We start from the raw sequence: 24,370 nt of genomic DNA, 5'->3' as shown, positions 1-24,370 counted from the left end.
TAACAGAAAGACGAAGGGGGTTGATGAAGACATTCTGGATAGAGGGAACAGGTGCGTGCAAAGGCATAGAGAGGGATAAGACTGGAAATATTTGGGAGGTACAAAAAAATTGTTAAAATGTGAGATAGAAGGATGGAGTGGTGGAAAATGATACTGGAGACAGAGGCAGAAAACAACATTCAGAAAACCTTCTAAGGTTTGGTAATGCTTGGTTGGATATTCTTTAACAAAAGGACAAAGAATTTTGAGGCAAAAAAGGTTTGACAAACATGTTGTTCCTTCCTAAAGAACCATAACATGTATAAACATATTAAAGGCTCTGAGAAATCCTACTGTAAAGAAATTGTTTAGCTTTATTCAACATAGAGTTTTACACAATTACTTGACTACATAATCTTTCTCTCTAAAAGGCACCTGCTAACATTTCTCAGTGATTATTCTGCCTGAGAGTTTAAGAAGTGCAGGTGTATACAGCAAGGGGTTCTCCTCACTGTATGGTTAAAAGGTAAAGCTCCCCATACCCATTGATTTATTCCCAAGATTTTTGGAGCCCAGACTATTTTACATTTTGGAAGCTTTCTGCAAGATACAGGCTTTAGACAGAGTTACCCCACAATCAGATGATTAGTCTCATCCTGTGACCCAGGCTTCTTTGGTTGGATTTCCTCAAAAGCAGAGTTGAGTTAAGGATATGGGGCAAGTGGCTTGTCTCAGGTGGGGGATGGTCCCAGGAAGCACTGGAGAAGACAAGGAAAGGAAGTGAATGCGAGTTGCATTCATGAGCAGGCCACAGCCGTGAACACCAGTGTCAGTCCCACTAGGAAGCTCTGGGAGACAGCAGAGAGTACCTCAGTGTTGTTCTATCTGAGGAACGAAGTGGATGTGGGGCATTTGTTGTCCGACTCTCTTCTACCATTGGCTCTAGAATGCTTGATCCTTGGGTAATAACTCTCAATACTTCCAGCCTACCCCCTGCCCCCGCCACAGGCTAAGTGAGAGCCCTTAGGTGTGGAGTCACAGGGGCTGCATCAGGACCCCATTGGGGTCACTATATGGAATATAGTTGGGCATTGACAGGATTGGTTACATCAGTTCACCAGGAAATGAATCACTGGGTTTCAGGTGGTGACCAGTATTTAGATAGCAAAGCATATGAGGAATAGCTAACGGTTTCATTGACTCCTTTCAATATAGAGCAGGGTTTCTCAACCTCAGCCCTATTAGGCAAATAATTACTTGTGAGCTGTCCTGTGCACTGTAGGATGTTTAGCAGCATCCTTGGCTTCTACTCATTAGATGCCAGTAGCATCCTACACATACACATCCTACACAGTTGTGCCAACCAAGACTGTCTCCCAACATTGCCAAGTATCCCCCGGGAACAAAATCACCCCGGATTGAGAACCTGAACCAAAAAACTTCTGTTTAACATTCTCTCCAGATGTGCATTTCCTCCTTACGTTCTTCTCTTTTCATCAGAACCCCCACAAAATCCTGAAATTCAGTTAGAGAATGATATACTACAGTGCCAGAGAGCATTGGTTTAGCATGAGGCAGAATAATGTTCAAATTTCCACATTGGCAGTCAGTAGCTGTGTGACCTTGGCAGATGATGATTTCTGAGTTTCTGTCTTTCTCTTCTATGAAACGACAAGAATAATATGATGTATATTCAGTGCTCTGGTGAGGATCAAAGAGATAAAACATGCTAGGTGCTTGCAAATGCCCCTCTTCCTCCTTTCCCCCTCCTCCTCATCTTCCCCCCCCCCCCTCCTCCTCATCACCAAATACATATTAAGCACTTCAGTACGTCCACTCTCAGAAATTTAGGGGTTTGGGATAGTCTTAGCAAAAGAGGGACATCGCTTTTCCATCAGAGTCTAAATCCCCTTTATTTTGTCCCTGGATCAAGCGCCGATAGTCTTGTGGTCCTTATAGAGAAGTCTCCTGCCTTCCTGGGGACCATTTTTTGAAGCTCCAGTCAGCAGCTGCTGTCTCAGCCAATGTGACTTTATGCATCTTCAGGGTCTGAATTCCAGTCACCCTGGCCAGTTTCAGTACTGGTCTAGCACGATTCCTGGCAAATCTGACTCAGCAAATAGTTATTTTGTAGTGGAAATACAAAAAGTAGCAGTAGCAGTAGCAGAAACAGTAGTAATAACTAGTAATAGTTGGTAAGAGTAGCAGTAACAACAATAATAGTAACAATGGTAATAGAGGTAACAGCAATGATGGTAGATATTAGCCGTGGTAGTAGTCACAGCATTAGTAATAGTAGCAATAAGAGCAGTCATGGTAGGTAGTAGCAGTGACAGTAGTAATGGCAGTAACAGCAGGTAGTTGTAGAAGTAGCAGTGGTAGTATTCTGAGCCAGGAGGCACCAGGCTTGGTGCACTTTTTAAAAAGATTTATTCATTTATTTGCGCGCGAGAGCATGCGGAAGAGTGAGAGAGCAAGAGCAGGGGAGAGGGAGAGAGAAATCTGAATAGACTTTAGGCTGAGCACAGAGCCCAACATGGGGCTCGATCCTACAACCCTGAGATCACCACCTGAGCCGAAACCAAGAGTTGGCTGCCCAACCGACTGAGCCAGCCAAGTGCTCCAGCTTGGTACATTTTTATCAGCATTCTGAGATGGCCACTCTACTTATACCTACTTTTCAAATGAGAAGATGAAAGTCTCGCAAGGTTTGATAATACATCCAATTAGTGGAGAAGGCAGAATGTAAGTGCAGGACTGCCTTCTTCCAGAACCCAAGTTCTTAAGTACAAAGACACATAATCTCTCTCAAGCCAAAGGAGACCTGTCTCTGCATACATCCATCTACATATCCGTTCATTCACTCATTCATTCATTTATTCAACAAATGTTTGTGGACGCCTCCTATATGCCAAGCAGTCTTCTAGCTATTAATAGCTATTATCAAGCAGACTGCCAGGAGTGCCACGGTGCAGACTCAGGCAGTAGAATAGTGAAATATTGAGAAAGGAGAAATTAATTCTGACATGGATTGACATGTAAAGGTCAATTTGAGAGTCTGGAAGCTGATGAAAGATGGGCAAGGCAGACTGAGAAAACAGCTTGAACAAAGGGTTAGGGACTGGAGAGTACAGACAACATTTGGGAACAGGGAGTGGTTAAGAATTCACGGAGTTACAGCACAAGGTGAGAAGGGGAAGGTGCAGGAATGTCAATGACAATTCCTTTTGCCATTCCAGAAGCACTGCAGGCACATCCCAGGCAGACACATTTCTCTCCCTTTCCTCATGTGGAGAAAAAATAAGCTATTGCCAGTCCGGTAAGCAACAATCATTTTGTCCAAACTGTGTGTCCATCCCCCAATTCACAGGACTACCAACAGAGTGGACAGAAAGAGCAGAGATCACAGCTCTGAAGCCCACCTCTACAGCAACTTTGACCACTACAGTCTCTACTCCCACTTCCGGAATGCTGACTCTCCTGGGGACATCAGGTAAAACGGCCAGCACAAGCACAAGAAGAACAATTATTACAGCCCCAGATGTTTCGCCTGATGTTCTAGAAATGACAGCCTCATTGGCCACCAGACCTGAAGCAGAGATCAGCACAGAGGTTCCCAGGACAACCTCATCTGTCTTCAATAGAGGGTCAGAAACCACACCATTACTGGTCCTGAGTTCTGAAGCAAAGAACAGTTCACCTGTTCCAACTATGACTGTTTTCTTTGGTGAGCCAGAGACCACAACCTCATGGGTCACTCATCCTGCAGAAACCAGCTCAACTGTTTCCAGGGAAACCCTGAATGCTTCCCACAGTGAATCATATAGCATACCCCCAACCAGTTCTGGGGAAGACGTCAGTTCAGCTGTTCCAACTCTGACTGTCTTCCCTGGTGTATCAGAAATCGTGACCTCACTGGTGACCAGTCCTGGAGCAGAGACGAGTATGGCTATTTCAACTGATTCCCAAGATGAATCAGAGACCACTGCCTCATGGGTCACTCATCCGGGGGTACAGAGCAGTTCAGCCATTCCAACTTCACATGTCTTCCCTGGTGAGCCAGGGCTGGTGACCTCACTAGATACTAGTTCTGGAGTAGAGATCAGCCCAGCTGATCACACCCTGACTATTTCTCCTGGTGAGCCAGATACAATAGTCTCATTGGTTACCCATACTGGGGCACAGACTGGTTCAGCCATTCCAACTCCAGCTGTCTCTCCTGGGACAGAAACTATTTCCACTATTACAACTTTGACTGTTTCCCCTGGTGAACCAAATACAACAGCCTCACGGCCTCATTCCAAAGAGAACAGCACATCTGTTTCCAGGATAACTCCAAATTTTTCCCAAAGTGAATTAGACACTGTACTTTCTATGGCCACCACTCCTGGAGCAGAAGCCAGTTCAACCACTCCAGCAATTACTGTCTCACCTGGTATACCAGCTATGGTGACCTCACAGGCCACTAGTTCCAGGACAGATGCCAGTACAACCTCTTTGACTCTGACTGAATCTCTGCATGAATCAGATACAACAGTTTCCTTGGCCACCCATCCTGCAATGTCCAGCCCAATGGTTCCTAGGACGACAACCCCCAATGCTTCCCATAGTGAATCAGAAAGTGCACCCTCAACAGCCACCAGCCTTGAGACAGAAGCCAGTTCAGCTGTTCCAACTACATCTGTCTCCCCTGGTGTACCAGATATAGTGACTTCACAGGCCACTAGTTCTGGGACAGATGCCAGTATGGTTATTTCACCTCGAACTCTTTCTTCTGGTGAACCAACAAACACAGTCCCATGGGTTAATCATTCTGGATCACAGACCAGTTCTGTTCCAACTCTGACTGTCTCCCCTGGTGTATCAGGGGTGGCAACATCACTGGTCACCAGTTCTGGGGCAGAGACCAGTACAACTTTTCTAACTCTTACTGATTCCTCACATGATTCAGATACAACAGCCTTACAGGTCACCCATTCCACAAAGACCAGCACACTTGTTTCCACAATAACTCCAAATTTCTCCTACAGTGAATCAGATACCTCACTCTCAACAGCCACAACTCCAGGGGTAGAAGTCAGTTCACTTCCAGCTAAAACTATCTCACCCAGTGTGCCAGGGTTAGTGACCTTACTGGTTACCAGTTCTGAAGCAGACACCAATACAACTTTTTCAAGTCTAACTAATTCTCTGCATGAACTAGAGACCACAGCCTCATGGGTCACCCATCCTGAGAAAGAAGCCAGTTCAGCTGTTCCAGCTCTGCCTTCTTCCCCTGGGGAGCCAGATACAGCAGTCTCATTGGTCAACCATCCTACAGAGACCAGCCCAACAGTTCCCAGGACAACCCCCAATATTTCCCATAGTGAACCATATACCACACACTTGATGGCCACCAGCCATGCGGCAGAAGCCAGTTCAATTGCTCCAGCTCCAACAGTCTCTCCTGGTGTAACAGATATGGTGACCTCCTGGTTCCCTAGTTCTAAGACAGATGCCAATATGACTATTCCAAGTGTGACACTTTCTCCTGGTGAACCAGCAACCACAACCTTATCAGTCACCCAGTCCAGTGCAAAGACAAGCACAACTGCTTTTCCTCATTTACCAGAGACCATAGCCTCATTATCTATCCAACCCGAGTTGGAGATCAGTGCAGCTCTTCCAACTCAGACTGTTTCCTTCAGTTCAGCAGAAACAACATCCTTCGCCACATCTGTGACCAAGACCAGCAGAGTTGATCTAGGTCCAACTGTCCCACCTGGTGTTTCTGCAGAAACGGCCTCACTCTCCACAGGTCCTGGCACAGACATCAGCACAACTAGTTCAACTTCAACTCTTTCCCCTACTTTTTTGGCAGCCACAGGCTTACTGGCCACCAGCCCTGCATCAGATGCTGGCACAGGTATCTCAATGTTGACTGCTGGTGTTCTTGGGCTTGTCAGTACCCCTGAAACCACCGGCGAGCCTTATACCTTAACTTCCTGGGGCACAGAACCATCACCACCTGTGACATCAGTTGGACTCCCTGAATTGTCCAAGACTGTGACCTTGAGAGCATCAGAGACCCCAACACCACCTAAAACAAGCCACAGGGAAGGATTGAGTGCAACTACTGTCCTGAAAACCACAATTCTTGAAACCACTAATTTAGCCACTACAGGTTCAGGCCCCACCATGGCAGAGACCACAACCACCTTCAGTACAATGGCAGGAAGTTCCTTTGTCGCTGAGACCTCGCCTGAGATGTCCACCTTGGCCTCTCTGAGTGTTACTTCAGAAACAAGTAAGAATGACTTTTTTTTTTTTTTTTTGCTGCAGTAAGAATGTATATATACTATAAAACTAGCCATTTAAACCACTTTAAATGTATAATTCAGTGGCATTAATTATATTCACAGTGTTTTACAAATATCATCCTTTGTCCAAAACGTTTTATTACCCCAAACAGAATCTGTGTACCCATTAGACGTTAGCTTTCCTTTGGACTCCTTTCAGCCCCTCTAATCCACTTCTGTCTTCTTGAATTTGCCTATTTTAGAGATCTCATGTATGTGGAATCAGTATATTTGTTTTTTTGTGTGTGTCTGGCTTATTTCACTGAGTGCAATGTCATGGTGGCTCATCATGTCATAGCGTGTATCAGAATTTCATTCCTGTTTATGGATGAATGACATTCCATTGTATGGATGGGCCACATTTTATCTGTCTGTTCATCTGTTGATGGACACTCAGGCTGTTTCCACCTTTTGGCTACTGTGGACAATGCTGCGATGAATGTGGGTATGCACGGATCTGTTTGAGTCTCTGTTTCCAATTCTTTGGGATAATATCTCGAGAAAGAATTGCTGAGTCATGTGGTGTACTAGTTTGTTAGGGCAGCGGTGAACACCAAACACTGGGTGCTTTGAACAATAGAAATTTATCAGTTCTAGAGGCTGAAGGGGATCCTGGGAGAATGTATAGAACATGAATTTTGGAGTCATCCTCTCTGCAGGGGCAGTTAGGGAGCTGAGGTATTTATCCATCAGCTCCCATCAATCATTGCTCCCTGGGCCTATTTATTCCCCTGAGACAAGGAGATGCAAGCATTGCTGTGTACTGAAATGGTAAGAGACAAGGGGAAGTGAGAGGACAGTGACCAACTCACCCTGGTTTTCCCAAGACTGTCTCACTTTTCCAACCGGACGTCTGATCCCAGGAGCTCACATAGTCCTGGGAACACTGGGATGGTTGGTCACCCTGTATGGGAGGGTCTTGAACAGCAGACCATTCTAGGCCAAACCCCAGCTCAGTGCTGGAGGTAAGGTATGTCCTCAGAGCCTTCCCTCCCATCCCTAGCCCAGGCCTGACTCAGGACTGGGTCATTTTACTCTCCCTACCACCACAGCTGCAGTTCCTTTCTTGACACCTTTTACCATCAACTTCACCATCACCAACCTGTACTACACAGAGGACTTGGAAAACTCGGGCTCTGAGATATTCAATGCCACTGAGAAAGACCTGCAGAGCCTGGTGAGAGCCCCCCCCCCCCCAATGCTCACCTTGTTCCAAGCCTGCCAAACCCTGAAGTCTTGGCCTCTCCAGCTCATCACCCTCTCATTTGTTCCCAGCTCAGGGTTTTGTTCGAAAACAGCAGTGTTGGCTCCCTCTACGCTGGCTGCAGGCTGACCTTGCACAGGTGAGGCTTCTTCCAAAGGACTTACAGAACCCCAGTTCTTTCCTTTCTTGGTCCCCCACATCCCAGTCAACTACAGCCTCGGGCCTTTGCCAAGAGGCAGCACATCATATTGGATCCAAAGTGCCTGGGTTTGAACCTTTGCCCTCCCATTTGTTAGCTGTGTGACCTTGGGAAAGTTGTATAACCTCTCTGTTCTTCAATCACGTTATCTACAAAGTGGTGATAATACTAGTACCTTACTCTCTGGGTTCTTAATCACTCATCACCATGCCTAGCCCATTGTGAACACTTAATGTGATCTAATAGATGCAGGATCTAATAATATTAGCCAGTGTAGGATCTTTGCCAACTATGTCCCCAGAATCCTCGACACTCTGCCTGCCCCAGCTCTTATCTACCCTATTGGGGACAAACTCTGGACACTGCAATTCTGCAGTATATTCCTTGAAAAGAGATAGGGACTTTCCCAAAGGATGTTATATAGAACCAAAGGGGGCAAAAAACCCAAATGTCGAATACTGGCAGGATATATTGCAATTTAAAAATTCCCAAATGGGGATCCCTGGGTGGCGCAGTGGTTTGGCGCCTGCCTTTGGCCCAGGGCGTGATCCTGGAGACCCGGGATCGAATCCCACGTCGGGCTCCCAGTGCATGGAGCCTGCTTCTCCCTCTGCCTATGTCTCTGCCTCTCTCTCTCTCTGTGACTATCATAAATAAATAAATAAATAAATAAATTAAAAAAAATATTAAAAATTCCCAAATGGACCTGAACTCTGCGGAAATAGTCCATCTTCTCCTCTCTGCCTATGCCCATTTGGTGTCTTCTGAGGTCAGTGGGGGCTCAGAATTCTTTCCGTACATTTCACGACCTTATGACTTCTCCTTGGGGTCCTGCATCCAGCCAATGCAAGTCATCCGCCAGAGAGGGGTGTCTTCTACTCAAATGGCTTCGTGAGAAGAGGTTCCTGGAGTGTTGCAGACCCACTGAGATGGGGGAATCAATAAGATAATATTGCCCATATGATATGCCACCTAAAAATCTAAGTGATATACATGTTTTCATTCATTTCATCTTTACAACAACATGATTATTATCCTACACTGCTGAATAGAACACTGAGACTCAGAGTAATCAACTTACTTGAGAGGAGCCAGGATTTGAACCCAAAAGTTCTAGATCTTGAGTTCCTCCTTTTAACCACTGCTGGCTCAGAGTCACGGGGATTAACAACTTATATCCTTAAGAGCACTCAGAACTCCAAAGAGCCTGTGGATTTGGAGGTTATTTCTGCTAACATTTACTGGATTAGAAATTAAAACAAATGTTATAAATATTTATTCATTAATTTATTAAAAGTAATAACTATATTACATGTTAACATAAATAACATAATTTAATGAATAATAGCCATATTTCCCCTGCCTCCCCCAAAAGCATAACAAGAAGAGAGCCATTATTTACCTTTATGCAGATCTTTTTAATGTCTGGCTTAGGAGAAGACACTGGGATATCTGCTTCTGCATTCAGTCTTTTACAATATTTCACTTTGTGGCCTCTGGAAAAAAATTCACAGTGACACTCCAGAGAGAATAAAAGTGAAAATAATGTCTTGGTAGGAATATGAAAATATTTTTACTTGATAGACTCCCTGTAAAAGTTTGGGAATACCAGGAGTCCCTGGGCCACACTTTGACAATTATGCTTTGAGTATCATGGATAATAGAAAGAATTCCCAGGCAAGGGAAGAAGAGGATCTTTCTCATTGTAAAGCCCCCAGTGTGGGCCAAGCACAGTAGGTTCAGCTAAAATTCAGGACAAAAGTCCTCTTATCACCTCTTAATTCATTTTCTCTGTTTTTCTCCAAACTTGGTTGCCTGCTCCTAAGGTGTTCCCAATGGGTTGGGATTCCCAATGGGTTAGTCTGGCTTGGGATTCACCAACTTGAAACAAAGTCTTCCTTTCAGGCTCCATGACGGCTGTTACACAGTGTCACAGTCAGCCACAGGGGTGACTCACTCACCTCCTCCAAGGTCTTCAGTCCTTTGCTATTCCTTTCCATACGTGGCCTGGGCTCAGGATTCTCGTTTCCTCCCCAGGAACTCCACACCCCCTATTCCATGATCCAAGCAGGATTCAGCTGTTACTGGAGGGGACACCATCTATACTTACCTTCTTGAGTGGACAGGGACTGTACTAGGTGCTGGTAGTTGACACAATGAACATAAACCAATTAATAAAATGATTGAGGAGCAAAAGAGGGAAATTAGGTATGGAGCAGCCCTGGAGAATACTGCATTTAAGGTGGGGTGGGGTGGTCTGGATCCCCATATGAGACAGAAAAAGATGTGTTTGAGAAAGCAGATGAAACCCAAAGAAGAGTGCTAATACACACCAAGGGGTACAACGAAGGAAGGCTTTGTCAAGAGTGGCCAACTCTCGGGTGTCTCTCTGCATGTCCCTATTCCTTTTTTTTTTCTTTCTGCATGTCCCTATTCCTGTGTCTCTCTTTCCCCAGGGCTGAAGAGGATGGAAAAAGCACCAGAATGGACGCAGTCTGCACCTACCGCCCAGATCCCACAGGCTTTAGGCTGGATAGAAAGCGGCTGTACTGGGAGCTAAGCCAGCAGACCCATGGTGTCACTCGGCTGGGCTCTTACACCCTGGACAGGGACAGTCTCTGTGTCAATGGTGAGCACCTCCATTGCTGTTGGGGTCTCCTCTTGAGTCCCGGATGGGCGCTCCTTGGTACAGTTTCTCAGTACCCATGTTCATAGTTTTGGGCCAACCTAGAATTTCCAAGGGGAAATTCTCTTCCATCAGAACACCTAGAAAGCAACTTTCCTTCCTTCCTTCCTTCCTTCCTTCCTTCCTTCCTTCCTTCCTTCCTTCCTTCCCTTCTTCTTCTTCTTCTTATTATTATTATTCTTCTTTCTTTCTTTCTTTCTTTCTTTCTTTCTTTCTTTTCTTTCTTTTCTTTCTTTCTTTTTCTTTCTTTCTTTCTTTCTTTTTCTCTCTCTTTCTTCCTTTCTTTCTTGTAAATCTAATATTTATTTTGTGCATTGTCATTTTAAATATTAGAAACTTTGAGAATGAAAGGGGTATTTTAGGGAAAATTCTTAGGAACCTTCTTATCACATGATTTACAATACAGAGCCTGCCTTTTTCTCTGCCAAGGTGAGTTGTTATATTACTTTCTAATTTTTGATCAGATTCCAGCATTTTACCCTGTGTGCTTTCCAGTATGGTAAACTACTCTGAAAATGTCATTAATGTGAAGTTTTGTTTGCTGAGGTCACTTCCTTGGGCTATCACTTTTTTGTTACATCTCTTCTCATGAATACTGATGTTTGTCTTCACTACATTCCTCTAGTTGCACAAATGTAGCCTCTCAAATATCAGCAGTGTGGACATTCCATGGTCAGTTAGTCTCTAAGTCCTACTATTTTTTTTTGTTAACGTTTTAATTTTAATTCCACTTGGTTAACGTATAGTGTTACATTAGTTTCAGATGTACAGTATAGTGATTTGGCACTTCGTGCATTACCTGGTACTCACAGAACAACTTCCAAGGTATGGAAATAAGGACTCCCTCCATAGTCTTCTTTATTGCAGTAACCTTTTCCAGAAACCCAAATCTGGAGCATGCAGCTGTCAGGGACGGAAGAAGGTAAAGCAAGCCCACAGTGGCTGTAGGCATTAACTCCTCCCCAACAGGCAACAAGTTCCCAAGGTGGTGACTGATCTGCCTCTTTCTCTTTGTCATGACAGCCTGTGGCCCTTACGCATTTTCCAGGGGCCAGCCAGATTACACCTCACCTGAGTATAAAACAACAAGGCTGTTAGCAATGTTTTTAGCAATAAATCCCTCTGCACCAATGCTCTTAGCAACAAAACCCACAGTAACGCCTATACTAAAGGCTAATATTTATTGAGGGATGCCTATGATCTGGAACATTCTGTGTATCACCTTTTACTAATCCTGTCCAATACCCTGTGACATATTATGTATGTTTTACAGAGGAGCAACCAAGGCTCAAGGAGGGAAATCTACTTTCCCAAGTTCAGACAGCTAATATAAGTGGTAGCAATAGGACTCAAACCCTAAATTGGCTCCAAGGCCCCCCAAGAGGCCCCCTAACTACTAGGCTACCTACAGACTAACTAGAACAAGCCTCAAATCTCAGGATGGGAAGGCATATCAAGAAACCTCTAATATGACAATTTAAACTAATGGTCGATTAATTAATTACATTCCCACTGTATTGCCTTTGACATTGGCTTTCTATCTGGATTAAAACCTGTATTGTATTTCAATAGTCCTCAAGAATTCCTTAAAGCTGTAGTTGAGTGTGGGTTTGGGTGATTTACAAGTCTTTCCTTAAGCCCTCATCCTGGTTTTTTGCTCATTCTGTGACCCTGGGCAAACCATGCAACCTCTCTAGGCCTCAGTGTCTATTTTTAGAATGGAATTTTTAAAAACATCATCTAAGATTATTGTAAAGGTCAAATGAGATAAAACCTGAATAATCTAAGTACACTACAGGGCTCTCTCCACAAGATCCAGTCTCAAAGAAGAATTCCATTTCAAGGAGCCCAGTCAGACCATCAAATATAAAATAAATCTAAGTTTTACTTGTATTACTTACAGATGATCAGAGAGGATCCAATCTGTGATCCAGAACCATACTTATTCTAACTCTCTTTTCCCCTTTCCCTCTTACTCTCCAACTTTATACTCTCTATTTGACTCCCCCCTTTGTCTGCCTGTCTCATTCTCTCACCCTCATGATCTCAGTTCCACATTATAGAAGTATAGGAACCATGTCAAAGATCACACTGTCCCTGAAGAGTGAGGTAGTGGGAAAAATTCAGATCAAGGACAAAGGTATATTTAATTGGCAGAGAAAACACAAATAAGGCTGAAAATACTCTCATAAAGTTGTTGTTCCTAATACTCATTTAATGAGGTTAATACTGTCCCAGGCACCTAGTAAACTCCTACACGATGAGGGAGATTTTGATCATTATTGTCTTTGTGGTGGGTGACCATGAGGATGACATGGTCATGAGCACTGGAGTATGAGGCAGTTAACTTATAAAGAGTTGATGAGTCTCAGAGAAACCACTCAAGGAGATTTGTGTTGTGTGTTTCAAGTCCTACCCCTTACTCTTTTCTTAACCTCCTCCCATCAGCTTACTCTTCCTCTCTGGCTCTCTCTGCAGGTTATAACCATCAGTACAGGATCCCCACCACCAGCAGTAAGTCACGATGGCCCAGATGTCCTTGCACCCCTGGGATGCTTCTTCCCTACACCCGCTCTCTGAGGGGGGGAAGTATCCACTGACCCCCAGTTCTCAGCCCCAGAGCAGCTCCAGACCACCCATTAGAGACGCAAGCTCCTGTCAACAGCCCTGTCCTCTCATTGCTTCATGATAGAGCCCAACAATTTGCATTCATGTTGTATTCTTTCATTCCTTCAGCTCTGCTGACTTCCACATTCTCTCCAGGACTCCCTACATCTCTGCCTCCCACTCCCAGCTCTACAGGTAGGAGTTTAATCTCTGAGTCCCATGAAACTTCAACTCCTGTTCTGACTGGTGAATCCCTGCATGATCTGGACCCTGCTATCCACCCAACCCCAGGTTGTCCCACTGTCTCCCTTGCTCCCTCATCTCTGGCTATACCAGCCCCATTTCTGTTCCGCCAGAGACCAAACATCTTTCCATCCTCAGGGCTTTTGCTCTCACTGTAATGGGAACTCAGCTCTGTTCCTGGTTTCTCTTTGTCCTCCAGATTCAGGTCAGCTGGCTCTTGCTCAGACCTCCTCCTAGAAAGTAGCTTTTCCCCATGTCTCACACATAGATGTGTTCTAATCTCTATTCTATCTCTATGATCATTTCCTTCATGGAAATTACTATTGTTTGGATTTCTTGACTGTCCAAGCATTTGTGACACCAAAAGTCTTGGCCCCTCCTCTTTCCACCAAGATGTTGTGACAGGTCAGCCTTTGAACACTCTGGGATGAGAAGATTGAAGTTTCCTTTTGAGCTGCTATGACACATCTACCATGGAGGTCCCCTCTCCTCCCTTGGCTGGCTAAGGGGGGAGGGTACCCCAGAAGGGATATCTCAGGCTTCACCTACTGGACACTGAACAGAGAGATGGCACTAGTGCCTTCCCTCTAACGTACAAGGGGAGGTCTCAGGCCTAAGACTGTGATAGGTCTCCTCCCTCTCTCCCTCCTGCTGCAGGTGTGGGTCCAGCCCTGGTGCCATTTACCCTCAACTTCACCATTACCAACCTGCTCTGCACCCCAGACATGAAGCACCCAGGCTCTATGAAGTTCAACTCCACTGAAAGGGCCCTGAATCTCCTGGTAAGAGCCCAACAATGCTTTCCCTGGCCTGCCTTGTCCTTCCCTCACCCAGTCACCTCAGCCTCTCCTGCTCAACTCTTTCTCCTTCCTCCCAGCTTGGCCCCTTGTTCAGGAATACCAGTGTTGGCCCACTGTACTCTGGCTGCAGACTGACCTTGCTCAGGTGAGACTTCCTTCTCTTATAACATGAAGGCTTGCACTGTTACAGGCAAGTTCACCTGGTAGTGTGGACCTGAACATAGCAACCAGAAGAATCATGAATGGCTGAGGTCTTCCAGGAATTCAGATGAAAGGCATCCCCTCTGACTGGGTATTTCAGAGAGGGCTTCCTGAAAGAGGTGGCTGTCAAATAATGGTCTTAAATTACTTGTATAAGCAGAGCCATGGAGCATTCATGCTCACTGGTCAGAAAGGGCAGCACTGACTCTTTAGGCAGACATAAAATGACACACCTCAGGCCATGGCCTGTGACAGGTGCTGAGGGCACTGAGAGAGTCAGTCATGGGCCCTTCCCTTAAGGTACCCACAGTATTGAGAGGACAGCAACCATATGGACTTAAAACCATAATAGGAACAGTATTACTACAATGATAAAGCACTACACGGAGGCCATAGAGGCCCGGAGGATGGACTTTTAGCTCATTGTGAGGAAGTGGAGTGGAGACAGTCTGGAGAAGGTGATGCCTGAGCTGAATAAGTATGAATAGGTATTAGCTAGAAGAAACTTTGGCAAAGATATTTCAAAGGGTGGCATATCTCAGATCCACGAGGAACCATGGAGTTGTATGCAAAATTTTGTTTTTGTTTTTTTTTTAATTTTTTTATTTATTTATGATAGTCACATAGAGAGAGAGAGGCAGAGACACAGGCAGGGGGAGAAGCAGGCTCCATGCACCGGGAGCCTGACGTGGGATTCGATCCCGGGTCTCCAGGATCGCGCCCTGGGCCAAAGGCAGGCGCCAAACCGCTGCGCCACCCAGGGATCCCTGTATGCAGAATTTTGATGTGATATCATTTATTTTAAGTAGTGCACTGGTAGATGTGAGGAAGGAACAGGAGTTGGGGAAACCAGTGAGATGTTGGGCTAGACCTGGATGTTGCTTGGATGCTTGGGGTACCAAGGACAGGGGAAGGTCCAGAATGCTTCCACATGTTTGGCTCCATATATTTGGCTCATCTTAGTTGAGAAGACCCGAGAAAAGAATGTGCATGAGAAACCAGACAAGACCCAGGAACGTGAAACGTCATAAAACAAGGCTGGGGGCAAGGGGCAGCAAGCTGAAGGCTAGAGTTGAACAAAGTATATAATTCTCCTACATCTCAGGATACCCCTATTCCCATGTCCCTACTACCCTAGGACTGAAAAAGATGGAGCGGCAACTGGAGTGGATGCCATCTGCACCTATCATCCGGACCCCACGGGCCCTGGGCTGAATAGAGAAGAACTGTACCAGCAACTCAGTCAGCTGACCCATGGTGTCACCATGCTGGGTACCTACACCCTGGACAAAGACAGTCTCTATGTCAATGGTGAGTGTTTGTGCTGCAGTTAGGGTCTCCAGTCCCATACTTCTTTATACTAGCAGTTCTCAACCAGGATGATTCTGCTCCCCAGGGGACATTGGCCATGTCTGGAGATATTTCATGTCATAATCGGAGTGGTACTAGTGACATCTAGTGGGTAGAAGCCAGGGGTGCTGCTAAACATCCCACAATATACAGTGTAGCCCTCCACCATGAAGAATTATCTAGACCAAATTGTCGATAATGCTGAGTTTGAGAAATTGCTATATACAGATTTATAGTTCTGATGCAAACCTAGCATTTCCTTGGGGACTTATTTTTGACTGCTTAACACATCATGGGAGGCTGATTTCCTTTCCCTTTTCACCTCTTAGATGACATTTTTCTTCCTCCTTATTTCCACTGCTCCCCACAAGAGCCCAACTGGGGCATGCAGACTCTAGGGGGATAAGTGGGTGATGCGGGACTCTGTGGCTAAGGTTTCCAAATGGGCAGTGGGTAACCATGTCAACCCTCACCCCATGTCACTCTCTCCATCACGACAGCCAATGTTTAAGTTCCCACAGGCCAGTCAGAGCTACACAGACTTCATGAAATAACATCATACTTAGCACATGCTCCATAAGTAATGACTCTGTGCACAAAACCATTGGCAACAACGCCCCTAAGACCAATGCGAACACTGAGAATAGTAACTATAATCATGGTTAATTCTTATCAAATGGTTCTTATGTGCCAGGAATAGTGATAACGTCTTTATTTGTATTATCTCATCTCAAAACCCTGTGAGTTGTTAGTTATTTTTACAGAAAGAGCCATTGTATATTCGAACAGGAAGTCATTTGCCTGAGATAATCCAGCCATCATGCATGACAGAACAAGACTCAAACCCAGAACTGAATCTAAACCCCAAGTTCCTAACCACAAGGCAACACCACAGACCATCCAGATAGAGAAAGCCTCAAATTTCAGGAACAGAAAGGGGCATGAGTGACATCCAGCCTAACAATCTAATCTATATCTTGATTAGTTATTTCCGCTCTATATCAACATGGAGATTTCCTTAAAACAGTGGTTAACTTTGAGGATTTTGAGGATTGGTGAATGACAGATCTCTGTTTTATGTGATGCTGAACAAGCTGTGCAACCTCTCTAGGCTTTAACATCCCATTTGCAGAATGGAATAAGTATACATGTCATGTAGGATTGTCCTGACTGTCAAATGAAAGAGGTCCAGTCTTGACGCCCACCCCTCACAGAGCATCCAAGGAGATGACCATGACTCAGAGAAACACTCATAAAAAATTCTCAATTCCCAATTCCTTTCAGACTCCAATTTTTATGCCATCCATCTGACCTCCAGTTCTCTTCTTATCTTCATTATCCTAGCCCATTTCCAAAGTTACTCTGATATTCCAAACCACATGGACATTCCCTCTCCATCTTGTTCACTTCCACAGACCCCTCTCTCAACCTGCCACAATTCTATCATTTTTACATCACTCCCAAAAAGTCAGAAACTAAGCTATAAAGATAAAATCACATTATCATAAAATCTGTGAATGGAGAGAAGCTGAGAGAGCAAGGATAAGTTATCTTTCTGGATTGAGAAGACATGGATAAGGCTTGGAACACACTTGTTTGTAAATTTATCCCCAGTTCCTTGTCATGTGGTGTTTAGCATTATTTCTGGTGCTTAGTGTATTTCCCAATAAATAGGGACAGCTCTTACTATTGTATTTTTCTTTTGGCAATAATAACAGTGAAGATGTTCACCATTATTTGCAAAGGACACGGCACATAAGGGCACTCAATAAAATGTGGCCGTTATTGTTCATTTATGAATCTCACCAAGCATGTTAATGAATTTCATCTCTATGTCTACCATCTTACTCTTTAACTCTTGCTCCCTTATAACCGTCCTTTATTCCTTTCTGCAGGTTATAACCATCGCTACCAGACCCCTACCACCAGCAGTGAGTATTCACGACTGTGAAATTTCAATGCCCACTCGACCCTATTCCCCAAGCACATTCTTCTGGAAAGAAGCTGACAAGGCTTCCTCCCTAAGTGTCCAGCCACAGACTCAGAGGAACCCCCCAACTCACCCAGGGTCTTGCTCAGAGTCAAGACAGAAGACCAAATTCTAATGAACAGCTTTGGTCCCACATTCCTTCAGGATGGGACTTAATAATTTTTTCCGTGTTCTTTTTTTCTCAGCTCCAGTGACTTCTACCTTCACTCCACAATCTTCCACAACTCTGTCCTCCATCCTCAACTCTACAGGTAGGAGTCTGCTCTCTGGGACCTGTGAAACTTCAACTCTACGCGGTCTGGTTGCTATCGACCACCTATCCTTAGCCTATTCTACTCACTGTCTCCCTCACTCTCTAAATTTGGCCACATCAGACACTTGTTTGTTCCTCTAGTGTCCTAACCTCTGTCTGGCTTTTATACCAGCTCTTTCTGGAGATCAGCTGCACCTGGCACCTTATTGCCTTTCAAATCTCAGCTCAACCATCGCCTTTGAAAAACCCTCCTATGAGGATCCCTGGGTGGCTCAGCAATTTAGCACCTGCCTTTGGTCCAGGGCGTGATCCTGGAGTCCTGGGATCAAGTCCTACATCAGGCTTCCTGCATGGAGCCTGCTTCTCCCTCTGCCTCTCTCTCTCTCTCTCTCTCTCTCTCTCTCTCTCTGTGTGTGTGTGTGTGTGTATGTGCCTCTCATGAATAAATAAATAAAATCTTTAAAAAAAAAAAAAACGCTCCTAGACTACCTTATAGGAAGTAGCACATCTGAATACACACTTGGGCCACAGGTTTTCTCTATCCACCACCATGAGTATTTTCTCATGGAATTTACTACTATTGGCTCTATTTAGTCTACTCATTTATTTGTCACCTTGGAGCTGAGGGCCTAGTCTGCACTTGCTTTATATTTATTGACTGGATGAATGGATGAATGTAGCAATCTTGTATATGTCCACATTTGTGGATTCTATTTGAACATCCAGAAGATCATTCAGGATCTGAACTTGCTTCTTGTTCTGTCTCCTCATCTTGTCCAGATGTGGATCTGAGGGCTCTTGAGTTTCCAGGAACCTGACACAAGGCCTTGGTTTATGTCAGGAAACCATCTTACTCCAACCCTTAAGATTTATTTTAAAAATTGAGTCTATGGGTATTTTTCATGCTTACATCACGACCCAGGCTGGGTGTCCCTGACCTTTAATCCTGCCATGGGAGTCTGGAGTTGTGGGATCCAAGCTGGTGTCCTATAATTTGATTTCTGTCTTCTGGCATTCTTTGTTTCATGGGTCAAAGCATTGCAAACTTTTTATAAGCTTTAGACAGAATGCACACTTTCCATGTCCTTACTCTACCCTGATCAATTCAACCATTTCCATAATAGGCCTAACTGCTACAAGCTTGTAAATTTGTGACATACACCATAGACCAAGTCATTCCATGTTTGATGGCATCATTTCTGTAGATGCATTCAAGATTTCTTCTTCATCTTTGGGTATGATGGGTATGATGTATCTCAGCATGATTTTTTTTTCGGTAAATACTGTTTGGGATTTTTGAAGCTTCCTGAATTGAAAATGTGTGTTTTCAAGAAATTTGGGGAAGTTTTAGCCACTCTTTCTTTTTTTCTAGTTATACCATTATCATTTATTTCGAAAATTTCTTTTGCCCTTAAATTGTACAGGTTCCCTTGTTGAAAATCAATTCATCACAAATATGAGGATTTGTTTCTAGACTTGTGTCTATCCTCATCCAGTACCTTGCTATCTTGATAACTATAGCTTTGTCTGCTGTAGTTTTCTTTTTCTGTGTGTTTTGATTTAAATTCCAGTTACTTAACTAACTCTTGTATTAGTTTCAGGTGTATGATATAGTGATTCAACACTTCCATACATCACTTCGTACAAGTGCACTCCTTAAATCCCCATCACCTATTTCACCCATCCCTCTTCTGGTGACCATCAGTTCTCTATAACTGAGAGTCCTGTTTCTTTCTTTTTTTAAGATTTTATTTATTTATTCATGAGAGACACAGAGAGAGAGAGAGGCAGAGACACAGGCAGAGGGAGAAGCAGGCTCCATGTAGGAAGCCCAATGTGGGACTTGGGCCCAGGTCTCCAGGATCAGGCCCTGGGCCAAAGGCAGCTCTAAACTGCTGAGCCACCTGGGCTACCCGAGAATCTGTTTCTTGATTTGACTCTCTCTCTTTTTTTTCCCTATGCTTGTTTGTTTTGTTTTTTAGATTCCATATATGAGTGAAATCATATGGTATTTGTCTTTCTCTGATTGACTTATTTCACAAGTGCAATACTCTCTAGCTCCATCCATATTGTTGGAAATGGCAAGATTTCTTTTTTTATGACTAATATTCATACATATATGTATACATTACATCTTCTTTATCCATTCGTCCGTCAATGGACATTTGAGTTGTTCTTATAGCTTGGCTATTGTAGATAATGCTGCTATAAACATTGGGGTACATGTATACCTTTGAATTAATATTTTTGTATTTTCTGAGTAAATACCCAGTAGTACGATTACTGGATCATAGGGTAGTTCTACTTTTAACTTTTTGAGGAACCTCCATACCTTTTTTCAGTGTCGCTGCACCAGTTTACATTCACACCAACAGTGTAGGAGGGTTCCCCTTTCTCCACATCTTCACTAACACCTATGGTTTCTTATTTTTTAATTATTTTAGCCATTCTGACAGGTGTGAGGTGATTTCTCATTGTAGTTTTGATTTATAACACACCTTATTTATCCACTCATTTGTCAATGGACATTTGGGTTACTTCCACCCTTTGACTATTGTGAATAATGTTGCTATAAACATGGTTGTACAAACAGAAAAAATATCTATTTTTGAATTAAAAAAACCATTGTAGCTGTGCTGTTTATTTGCATGTGGGCCTTGGGTAAAATTTACTTTCTGAGTCTCAGTTTCCCCAACTGTAAAATGGAACTGGTAATACTTCACTCTCAGGATTGGGATGAGGGTAAATTGAGATGCTGTAGATGAAGTGCCCAGTACAAAGGCTAACACACAACTGGTGTTCCTCAGATGAAATTTTTTTTTAATTTTTTAAATTTTTATTTTTTTAATAATAAATTTATTTTTTATTGGTGTTCAATTTGCCAACATACAGAATAACACCCAGTGCTCATCCCGTCAAGTGCCCCCTAAGTGCCCACCACCCAGTCACCCCCACCCCCCGCCCTCCTCCCCTTCCACCACCCCTAGTTCGTTTCCCAGAGTTAGGAGTCTCTCATGTTCTGTCTCCCTTTCTGATATTTCCTACCCATTTCTTCTCCCTTCCCCTCTATTCCCTTTCACTATTGTTTATATTCCCCAAATGAATGAGACCATATAATGTTTGTCCTTCTCCAATTGACTTATTTCACTCAGCATAATACCCTCCAGTTCCATCCACGTCGAAGCAAGTGGTGGGTATTTGTCATTTCTAATGGCTGAGGAATATTCCATTGTATACATAAACCACATCCTCTTTATCCATTCATCTTTCGATGGACACCGAGGCTCCTTCCACAGCTTGGCTATTGTGACATTGCTGCTAGAAACATCAGGGTGCAGGTGTCCCGGTGTTTGGTTGCATCTGTATCTTTGGGGTAAATCCCCAGCAGTGCAATTGCTGGGTCGTAGGGCAGGTCTATTTTTAACTCTTTGAGGAACCTCCACACAGTTTTCCAGAGTGGCTGCACCAGTTCACATTCCCACCAACAGTGTAGGAGGGTTCCCTTTTCTCCGCATCCTCTCCAACATTTGTGGTTTCCTGCCTTGTTAATTTTCCCCATTCTCACTGGTGTGAGGTGGGATCTCATTGTGGTTTGGATTGCACATGGATTGGCAGAATTAATATTGTGAAAATGTCAATGTTACCCAGGGCAATTTACACGTTTAATGCAATCCCTATCAAAATACCATGGACTTCCTTCAGAGAGTTAGAACAAATTATTTTAAGATTTGTGTGGAATCAGAAAAGACCCCGAATAGCCAGGGGAATTTTAAAAAAGAAAACCATAGCTGGGGGCATCACAATGCCAGATTTCAGGTTGTACTCAGATGAAATTTGTAAAGGGTATAGTCACCCAGTTCAGACCTCTGGCCTTTTGATTCTTCATACCCTAACCCCAGGATGACCATACAGTTGTTTTTTTGTTTGTTTGTTTGTTTGTTTGCTTGCTTTTATGGGGCACTTTTGACAAAGAAAGGGATGGTTGAAATTAACATTTACATGAGAGCCACATGACTGTCCAGGGAAAACCAGGAAATGTGGTCAGTTCATGCATAATTCACTTTTCAAAGATGGCTTAATGAAGCTGAGGCAGGAGTCACCGTACAGGGAACAGACTTGACCACTCCGCGGTTGCACATTCTCCCATGGCAAAGTCAGAAGACTATGCGAGATCTCTATCCCAGGGGCCAGTGGAGCGACTGCTTTTTTTCCTCCCACCAAAATATCTACCAATTGTTTGCCTGTAGACACACTGAACTGAAGGGTTGGAGGTTCTTTTTGCAGCTGAAATCATCCATCCAGTATAGAGGCCCCTCCCCATCTGTAAGTCTGGCTGGATGCAAGGGTAACACTGAGGGAGTGGCAACCCTCGGATCTGCCTCTTCCAGCATCCTAGCCAGAGATCATAATGAAACCCCCTCCCCTTTTCTGGCTGCAGGTATAAGCCTATCTCTGGTGCCATTCACCCTCAACTTCACCATCACCAGCCTGCGCTACACAGAGGACATGGGGCCCCCAGGATCTGAGCTATTCAGCACCACAGAGAGGACCTTAAATCGTCTGGTAAGAGCCCCTCTAATGCCTACCCTCCAGTGCCTGCTTTTGTCCTGCCCAGCCCCTTGGTCCATCTACTTACCTCCATGTCTTTCATCCCCAGCTCAAACCCTTATTCCAGAACAGCAGTATTGGGCCCCTCTATAATGGCTGCAGACTGACCTTGCTCAGGTGAGAACTCCAGGGTGCACATGCAGGCAATGGGCAGGGGGTGAGGGGACCACTGTTCCAGGGACTGCTGACCAATCTGTCACATTGTGTTCCTAACCAGAAAAATGCAGAATCCTCTCAGACTCTCTTCCCAGGTAACAACTACCCAGGTTGAACTCTTCAGGAAGATCATTCTTCTGGAACCCATTGAGAAAACAACTAGTAAATCATGCTAGCTTCATCACAATAGAGCCCTAGTTTTCAACCAAGAGCGATTTCCCTCCCAGAGGATATTTGGCAATGTCTGAAGACATTATTTGTTGTCACAGCTCAAAAGTGGGAATCGCTAATGGCATCTAGCAAGTGAGGTCAGGGATGCAGCTAAATATCCTACAATATGGAGGACTGTCTCCCAGGACCACGAGTTCCTGACTTGAAATATGCATAGTGCCAAGATTGAGAAACCTTGCTCTAGGGATGCATAATTCTCTCTCCTGCTTGTGTCACATTTTGGCTCATGGTTGGCCTGCCTGGACCACCTAGCCAGCCCTCCCTTCTTCTGTCCTCCATCAATGACCTCCTGCTTTCTAACCTCTCAGAGGTGGACTTGGGATCGCTGAGTAGTAAACTACAGGGGTTATAAAGAGTCCAACAGGCCTAGCTCCCCTACTTCAAGGCTGTGTGACCCAACAGGCCTATTTAGAGTTTTATTTAGAGTCCAACAGGCCTAGCTTTCCTACTTCAAGGCTGCGTGACCCTAGCAAGTTACTTAACATCTCTGTGCTTCAGCCTCCTCACCTGTCAGTTGGAGTGCCTCAATTTGCTTTCTTGCACAACAAATTTAGCCTATGACTCTGTTGGATGGTGATTTGGTCTAGATTCTGCTGGTAGATTCTCCTGCCTGACCTGGCTCACCTGATCTTAAATGAGGGTCATTCATATGTCTGCACTCAGCTCCTGGCTGGGATACTTTGGTTCTCCTCCGTAGTTTCTCATCATCCAGCAGGCTAGCCTGGGCTCATTCACATGCTCAGAGTTCCAAGAGCAGCAGAAATGGCAAGCCCTATTGCACACATGCTTTCCAATCCTCTGCTTACATCACATTTGTGAAGGTCCATTGGCCAATGCTAGTCTTGTGGCCAAACCCCAATTCAAGAGACAGAAACAGACTCCACTAGTGATTGAAAGGAAGAATTTGTGGCCATTTGTGTGAGCATAATAAGGATTAAGATGAAAGGTGCTTAGGACAGGAACTAGCATATTGAGAACATGCAGTAAATTATTCATGACCTTTCCTAAACCCAGGTGCTGAGAATTAACTCCAGCACGTGGGAGCCCCCATCTGTACGCTTGGGTCACCTTACCCCTTGTGTGAGATCTCCCAATCACTGACCTTTCATCTGAGGATGGAATGCCCTCAACTTCAAAGATACATTGTCCTCCATCCATGATGCTACGTCTTCCCTTTCCACTGGCCTTGAGATTTCTCTGGCTCTGGGATACCACATAGCCTCATGCCCATCTCCATCCTAGGATGGCTACTTGGACTCACTCTTTCTTTCAAAAGGCTTAGGCTCTCTCACTGCAAGGTCCATTCCACACCAAGAACTTTGGGCCCATTAATGCCTAATAAAAACAGTTGTCTTTTCTTGAGCACTTACTAGGGCTATGAAGTCTGTCCTGTTCATTTGATGGATGAAATAAAAATAAGCCACAGAGAGGTTGAGAGACTTACTCAGAGTCTTGCAGAAATGGAGCAGCAGAACTGGAATTTAAGCCATTTGACACTGCCTTTTTTCCCACCTTGTCCAAGTCC

General features: G+C 44.4%; 1 protein-coding gene across 1 annotated transcript in view; it reads left to right on the top strand.

Moving 5' to 3' along the window:
* Positions 1-24,370, top strand: part of MUC16 (mucin 16, cell surface associated) — a 92,404-nt gene that overhangs the window by 16,298 nt on the left and 51,736 nt on the right. The window contains exons 4-16 of the mRNA XM_072722141.1: positions 3,350-6,265; positions 7,370-7,494; positions 7,593-7,660; positions 10,177-10,349; positions 12,885-12,920; positions 13,143-13,208; positions 13,914-14,038; positions 14,134-14,201; positions 15,396-15,568; positions 17,503-17,538; positions 17,783-17,848; positions 22,289-22,413; positions 22,508-22,575. Coding sequence (XP_072578242.1) covers positions 3,350-6,265; positions 7,370-7,494; positions 7,593-7,660; positions 10,177-10,349; positions 12,885-12,920; positions 13,143-13,208; positions 13,914-14,038; positions 14,134-14,201; positions 15,396-15,568; positions 17,503-17,538; positions 17,783-17,848; positions 22,289-22,413; positions 22,508-22,575 — 4,045 coding nt within the window. The remainder of the gene's footprint in view (positions 1-3,349; positions 6,266-7,369; positions 7,495-7,592; positions 7,661-10,176; positions 10,350-12,884; positions 12,921-13,142; positions 13,209-13,913; positions 14,039-14,133; positions 14,202-15,395; positions 15,569-17,502; positions 17,539-17,782; positions 17,849-22,288; positions 22,414-22,507; positions 22,576-24,370) is intronic.

The sequence above is a fragment of the Vulpes vulpes genome, chromosome 9, assembly GCF_048418805.1.
Source record: "Vulpes vulpes isolate BD-2025 chromosome 9, VulVul3, whole genome shotgun sequence".
NCBI classification, from domain to species: domain Eukaryota; kingdom Metazoa; phylum Chordata; class Mammalia; order Carnivora; family Canidae; genus Vulpes; species Vulpes vulpes.
Note: the sequence above shows the minus strand (reverse complement) of the source record. Positions and strands in the feature narration are given on the sequence as shown.